Source organism: Eptatretus burgeri, chromosome 8 (genome assembly GCF_056783735.1).
Source record: "Eptatretus burgeri isolate ZD-2024b chromosome 8, Ebu_testis_v1, whole genome shotgun sequence".
Taxonomy (NCBI): Eukaryota; Metazoa; Chordata; class Myxini; order Myxiniformes; family Myxinidae; genus Eptatretus; species Eptatretus burgeri.
The window spans coordinates 49,393,086-49,400,585 of NC_140968.1; the positions used below are offsets into that span (position 1 = coordinate 49,393,086).

The 7,500-nt window shown below is 40.0% G+C and overlaps 1 protein-coding gene across 2 annotated transcripts in view; it reads left to right on the top strand.

The window, feature by feature from the left end:
- LOC147021705 (oxysterol-binding protein-related protein 6-like) overlaps positions 1-7,500 on the top strand; it is a 214,582-nt gene that overhangs the window by 159,152 nt on the left and 47,930 nt on the right. For both annotated transcript variants that reach the window (XM_085891970.1, XM_085891969.1), the window contains 2 exons: positions 5,728-5,872; positions 6,145-6,271. In XM_085891970.1, the coding sequence (XP_085748096.1) occupies positions 5,728-5,872; positions 6,145-6,271 (272 nt within the window). The remainder of the gene's footprint in view (positions 1-5,727; positions 5,873-6,144; positions 6,272-7,500) is intronic.

Consider the following 7,500-nt stretch of genomic DNA (forward strand, 5'->3'; position numbering starts at 1 on the left):
TCTCCTCTGATTTGAAGGAACTTAAACTTGTCCTGGTGGTGGAGTCCCACTGTACATCAAGAACTCGATTTATTACCTTCCGTGTACTGCTCTTACACTTCCAAATCTCCAGCAGTATCTCTGGCTGGGACGTCCCCTCTTCTCCCAGCTCTCATTTGTCTGTGTTGTACCATCCTACAAACAGTGACAACTCCATCTACATCTCTCTCAGACAACATGGGCCAATGTTTAACCACTCATCTGAACTCTCTCTCTTCCTCATATGTGGTGATTTCAATTGTCACCATGCAAATTGGCTGGGTGTTGGTACCTCTATCACCAGCCATGGCACTTCAGCAAAGGATTTCTGTGACACCATGGGCCGAAATCGATCTGTGAATTTTTGTCTGCTTATGAGAAGGCCGAATGCCTCATTTCTGTGTTTACTTCGTTTCTCTTTTTTCCCACCATTGGAACCAACTTCCACGTTCGCTGCAATCTCATAACTCCCTCAACGTCTTCAAGACAGCTGTTCATCACCATCTCAGATCATCCCCCATCCAAAACCATGATATTTTCTACCCCCGTTAAACTGGATTCCCTATATACAAGGAGTGGCCACAATTTCTGGTCAGGTGGGTTATGAGCACCATTTTTCTTTCTATATTCCCAGAAGTTTCTGGTCAGGTTGGTTATGAGAGCCATTTTGCATCTTTCGATCATTCATTGAATGACAACATGGTAGCTAATCGTTCTATTTAAAATGACAGGATGTTGTGTCATTGTATGCACCAATCGATCAGAGAAGGGTTTTACAATGTGTAGAGTCCCTGCAGATGCGGGAAGGAAAAAAAAATTGGGAAAATAAAGTTCGTCATCTGAGATGGAAACCGACATTGGGGTCGTTTCTGTGCCAGGTAAGTTGTAGTCCCATGTGTATGTGTGTTTCTCACTGTAATCATATTGTAGTTGGCAGTTTATGGGTATAACTTGTAAACAGACCGAAATCTTCATGGAAACATCTTATAGATATAATTTATGACACATCAAGAACTTATATTTTGGCAAAATTACTTGCAAGTAAACATGTCACTTGTGTGTCTGTCATGTAACTTTATTTATTTATTTACTCTAATTAGTCCAAGTGTTGCAGTTAACATTGGTTTAACAACATGTCATGGTCCATGAAATGGTCAATTCCAAAATAATTGAGGATCCATTTGCTTTTGGCCTCACCTTGTGGCAAAACAGTTGACTTGATTGACAAAAAATTAGAGGAATCAGGAGAGTGGGAGAAAAAAGGAGAAGAAAGTTACATAGTGTATTGACAAACTGTGGGAGAATGAAAACCATAGAAGATGAGATATTTAATGACAATAGAAAGGAACGAAGGATTACATGCCGATGCATATTTTCAGTGCACGTTACATGCACCGTGCATGTTTTCAGTACGTTGTATGCACATGCATGTTTTCAGTGGACCTTACATGCACATGCATGTTTTCAGTGTGCGTTACATGCACATGCATATTTTCAGTGTACGTTGCATGCACATGCATATTTTCAGTGTACGTTACATGCACATGCATGTTTTCAGTGCATGTTGTATGCACATGCATATTTTCAATGGACGTTACATGCACATGCATGTTTTCAGTCTACGTTACATGCACATGCATGTTTTCAGTCTACGTTACATGCACATGCATGTTTTCAGTATGTTGTATGCATATCTTCAGTGTACGTTACATGCACGTGCATATTTTCAGTGTACGTTACATGCACGTGCATATTTTCAGTGTACGTTACACGCACGTGCATGTTTTCAGTGCATACATGCACATGCATGTTTTCAGTGTACGTTGCATGCACAAGCATATTTTCAGTGTACGTTACATGCACATGCATGTTTTCAGTATGTTGTATGCACATGCATATTTTCAGTGTACGTTACATGCACGTGCATGTTTTCAGTACGTTGTATGCTCATGCATGTTTTCAGCACGTTACATGCACAGGCATGTTTTTAGTGTACGTTACATGCACATGCATATTTTCAGTGTACGTTACATGCACGTGCATGTTTTCAGTGCATATTACATGCACATCTATGTTTTCAGCACGTTACATGCACATGCATGTTTTCAGTGCACGTTACGTGCACATACATGTTTTCAGTGCACGTTGCATGCTCGTGCATGTTTTCAGTGCACGTTGCATGCTCGTGCATGTTTTCAGTGCACGTTGCATGCTCGTGCATGTTTTCAGTGCACGTTGCATGCTCGTGCATGTTTTCAGTGCACGTTGCATGCTCGTGCATGTTTTCAGTGCACGTTGCATGCTCGTGCATGTTTTCAGTGCACGTTGCATGCTCGTGCATGTTTTCAGTGCACGTTGCATGCTCGTGCATGTTTTCAGTGCACGTTGCATGCTCGTGCATGTTTTCAGTGCACGTTGCATGCTCGTGCATGTTTTCAGTGCACGTTGCATGCTCGTGCATGTTTTCAGTGCACGTTGCATGCTCGTGCATGTTTTCAGTGCACGTTGCATGCTCGTGCATGTTTTCAGTGCACGTTGCATGCTCGTGCATGTTTTCAGTGCACGTTGCATGCTCGTGCATGTTTTCAGTGCACGTTGCATGCTCGTGCATGTTTTCAGTGCACGTTGCATGCTCGTGCATGTTTTCAGTGCACGTTGCATGCTCGTGCATGTTTTCAGTGCACGTTGCATGCTCGTGCATGTTTTCAGTGCACGTTGCATGCTCGTGCATGTTTTCAGTGCACGTTGCATGCTCGTGCATGTTTTCAGTGCACGTTGCATGCTCGTGCATGTTTTCAGTGCACGTTGCATGCTCGTGCATGTTTTCACTGGCACAGTACTTACTTAAAAGAAATGAAGATTCGGAAAAAAAAATTAACCCCTTCCCTTCTGGCTCATCTTCATTTTTATGTCGTCCTCCTTTATTCCTTTGTTCTTAATAAATTTATTCTTTCCAGTTCCATTCAATAGCAAAGAAAAACTTTCCCAATTCATATCTTATCAAGGAGCTTGCAAGATGGCCTCGAGGTACACACACCTGTCTGTTCATTGTTTTGCTTCAATTTGAATCCCTACCCAGCTATAAACTGTCATCCCAGTGTTTCACAGGTGGGCGATTCATCAATGTGCTGTCCCTCGAATGGACATTTAAGCTGCGTGTCCTGTCTGCTAACATTACTTGGTGGATGTTTATGATACCATGATGTCTTTCACCAGGAGAGGCGAGTTATCACTGGCATCATGGTCAAATTTATAACTTCCTGCCCTTACGAACTACCGGGGAAGGCAATGGCAAACCACCCAGTATCACCCTTGCCATGCAGCCAAGGACCTGCCTTGAGGCAGAGCATACAATCAATCAATCAATCTGAAGCTCTTTCACTTTTTGTTTTTTCTCTCACAATTGTTATCTTTTATAATACTCTACTCTCTTTATTGTGTGCACATCTGGCATGGATGGTGTGCTTCCTTTTCTCTCTTTCACTTTCCTTCAACTACTTGCAAATTTCTACATTCTGTCACTACTGATGTGTTTCTTCTACTCACTCACTCTGTGCACCTCAAATTGGTCACTCGTCACTGTGAAACTACTCGCACATTACACTTCATTTTGCTGCGGTTTCTGCAATGTGTTTTAAGGTTACATCAAATGCTGTCTGATTGTATGCTTCGTCTGATGGATTGGAAAAACGAAAATAAATAATTAAGGAATATAATCTCCATTTTGGGCCCAGAGAAAGACTGCTTGATTAGAAAACTGACGCATTACACTTCACCCACAATGGGTGCAGGTTCGGTGCACCACTCAATGGATACAAAATAGCTTCTAATTTTAAGTTGTCACTACTCCTAGTATATAGGCACTCTACAATAAACTGCCCCTGCTACACCCAAATTTCCAGTTATTCCTTCCTAAAGGCCCAGTCACACCTTGACGTTTTAGCAAGCTTATGCCGATTTTTGAAAAATTTGTCAAACGCTGGCACATGTCGAATACGTAATGGGTACGTTTTGGAAGCATTGAGAGCACGCTGAAAAACATTGCCATACGTCGCAGTATGCTGGCTTTCATCGTTGTACTTTGCGGTTGTCCTCAAATTTTATCATGCTTGAAATTTTACGACTTATACCAGCGTATGACTCACAAGTTCCGCTACACTGGCCATAAGTTGTAGGCACGTTATGCGATCGTTGACACACGTCGACACACGTTACTTGTAAGTTCATCATAAGTCAAAACACGTCGAGGTAATGTTTAGTGTACCCGAAACTTATTTCTAACCAATGAGTAACGTGTTATAGGCACGTTACGCGATCGTTGACACACGTCCACACACGTTACTTGTACGTTACTCATAAGTTGAAAAACGTCAAGGTAATGGTTAGCGTCAGTGTTCCAGACTCCCTGGTTTTTTGGGGGGGGGTTTTTTCCTTCGGTATGACGGTGATGTTGACACTTGGATTTCTAGTGCGGTTATGATTTAATTCGTTGAGCGGCAGCCTATTAATTATATCATATTATAACCACACTAGAAATCGAAGTGTCAACATCACCGTCATACCAAAGGAAAAAAAAACCAAAAAAAACCAGGGAGTCTGGAACACTGACGCTAACCATTACCTCGATGTGTTTTGACTTATGAGTAACTTACAAGTAACTTTTGTCGACGTGTGCCAACGATCGCATATCATGCATACAACTTATTCCCATTGCATGTGGAACGTGTGAGGCATACGGCAAGTACGTCATAAAATTTTAAACACGTTTAAAATTTCAAGGCGTACTCCACTTACTACGACGTATGATAGCATACTTTAGCGTTCTATTCACGTATACCAAACTTACCCATACCGTATTCGACGTGCGCCAGCGTTTTAGACGCATTTTTCAGAGGTCGGCATACGCTGGCAAGATCGCCAAGGTGTGACTGCGATGTGGACACTTCCATTTCTCCGGCGGTTATGATTTGAATCATTGTGCAGCAGCCTTTTAATAGGCTACGCCACGTGATCGTTGGCAATACGTGCAGCGCGCTATGCATAAGTTAGACTATCTTTGGGCATAGGTTGTGAACACCAACAACAGGCTAAGCATTCGTTGGTATAAGTTATCTATAAGACAGCGAAACGTTCTGTGTCCATTACTAATATGTTATGCATACGACCAACTCGTTATGAATACGTCCGAATCTTAAAAAAAAAAAAACATCAAAAGTTCAGCGTAAGCCAGCGTTTTACATACATTTTGATACTTTTCCATTGCTGGCTAAAACGTCAAGGTGTGACTGGGCCTTAAGTGTTTGCTTCAGTGGTCAACTTTTCCACCCCATGCATCCTCCCCTTCCCCTCATTCTTACCTGTATCCTCTTGTTTGTCCATCTCCGTCGTATTTTGTCCCTCAGCCCTGCTGTTCGTGGTTCTCCCCTCTCTTTCTGCTGCTCCTTTAATTCTGCTGTGTCCTGATACATTCTGTATTCTTTCTTCTCCATGAGCCTTGATTTTTGTGCACAAAAAAAATGTTTTGGTTCAAGGAGATTTGGGCCCACAAGTTAATTTTGATTCAAGACCATCTATAAACACAAATTTTGTGATTGCCTCCATACAATATTAATAACAAGAATGATTTCAATGTTGGAATAATGATGATTTAAAGAAATTGCCTTCACTACTTCTCCTCTGCTTTCTCTTTATACACATCCCTCTTGCCAGGCAAGTTACTGGAGCTCCAACTGTAATGAGGTTCATGGATCTGTGTATGACAAAGATGGCAGAGTGCTGCACCATCTCTTTGGAACGTGGAATGAGGGGATCCATTGTGGGACCCAGCGGACAGCCAAGTGTATCTGGAGACCAGGTATGTCAATAGTGTGATGTAATAACTTTGCCATGTTGGAAATGTTGTGCATCTGTTTTTCTGAAGTGCTATGCACCTCTGATTCTTCAAATCTCTTGGTTTTTTTTTTCTGCATTTATCAGATCTTGTGATGTCAAATTATAGCTCCATATTCTTTGCAAACCACATTGTTTTCTGATTGTAAAACTACACTGCATAAATTGATGTGAATACTTTTCATGTAAAATCCTGTGCAGTATTATTCGATCCACCTTCATTTATTCTTGTTTCAGGGACACTGCCAACTGAGCATGAGCTTTACTATGGCTTCACCCGCTTTGCCATTGAGCTGAATGAGATGGATCCAGCCACCAAAACCTTATTGCCACCTACCGATACACGCTTTCGGCCTGACCAGAGGTGTTTGGGATATTTTGGTTATCATGTGTTCCATTTGTTGCTGAAAAGTCTTGGTGTAGAATTGACAAGGACAAAGGAAGGAAATAGCAGGGACATTAATCTTAGTTCATGGTCCGCACCCTTCTTTGGAACAAAAACATCTCGTGCTGTAAAAGGGCTCTATCAGAAGTAATTATCTTTCATGATTTGGATTACTTTTCTGAAAAGGAAAGGTTTCTGCACTCAACGACTCCCATCCCAACTCTAAGGTGCTGCCAACATACTGAAAGATGTCCCTCAGTCATAAACCAATAAAGGTGACATCTGTTGTTGCATATCTTTACCTCCACCACCGAAGGTGGGCAGAGGTTATGTTTTCACCCCTGTTTGCCTGTCTTTTTGTCTGTTTGTTTGCTTGTCTGGTAGCAGGATATCTCAAAAAGTTGTGAACAGACTTGGATGAACTTTGGTGGACAGGTTCGATGTGTGACGATGACGAATTGGTGAGATTTTGATGAAGGTCCGGATCCGAATACAATAATTTTTTTATGTGATTCTTCACCATCAAGAGATAGGGCCAAAAACTATATATAGCATGATATCTCAAAAAGTTGTGGACGGATTCTTATGAAACTTGGTGGATGAGTTTGTTCGGTGATAAGACCGATTCAATTTTAGTTTTGGTCCGCGTCCATATCTGGTCCGTCAGTGGGATACAAAACTTACACTGTTCAGCCTGGTGGAGGTATGCACTCCACCAAGTGCAATTCTAGTTACCAAGGCCACCAAAGGTGAAGGAGGTTATGATATATATATATATATATATATATATATATATATATATATATATATGTATATATATTTAGATATGTATATGGAGATATATGTAGATATATGTAAATATATGTATATGGAGATATATGTAGGTATATATATATATATATATATATATATATATATATATATATATATATATATATATATATATATATATATATATATATATATATATATATATATATATATATATATATATATGTATATATATATATATATGTATGTATATGTATGTATGTATGTATATATGTATATATGTGTATATGTATATATGTGTATATATATATATATATGTGTATGTATGTATGTATATATATGTATATATATGTGTATGCATATGTATGTATGTGTATGTATGTATGTATATATATGTATATATATATATATATATATATGTGTATGCATATGTATGT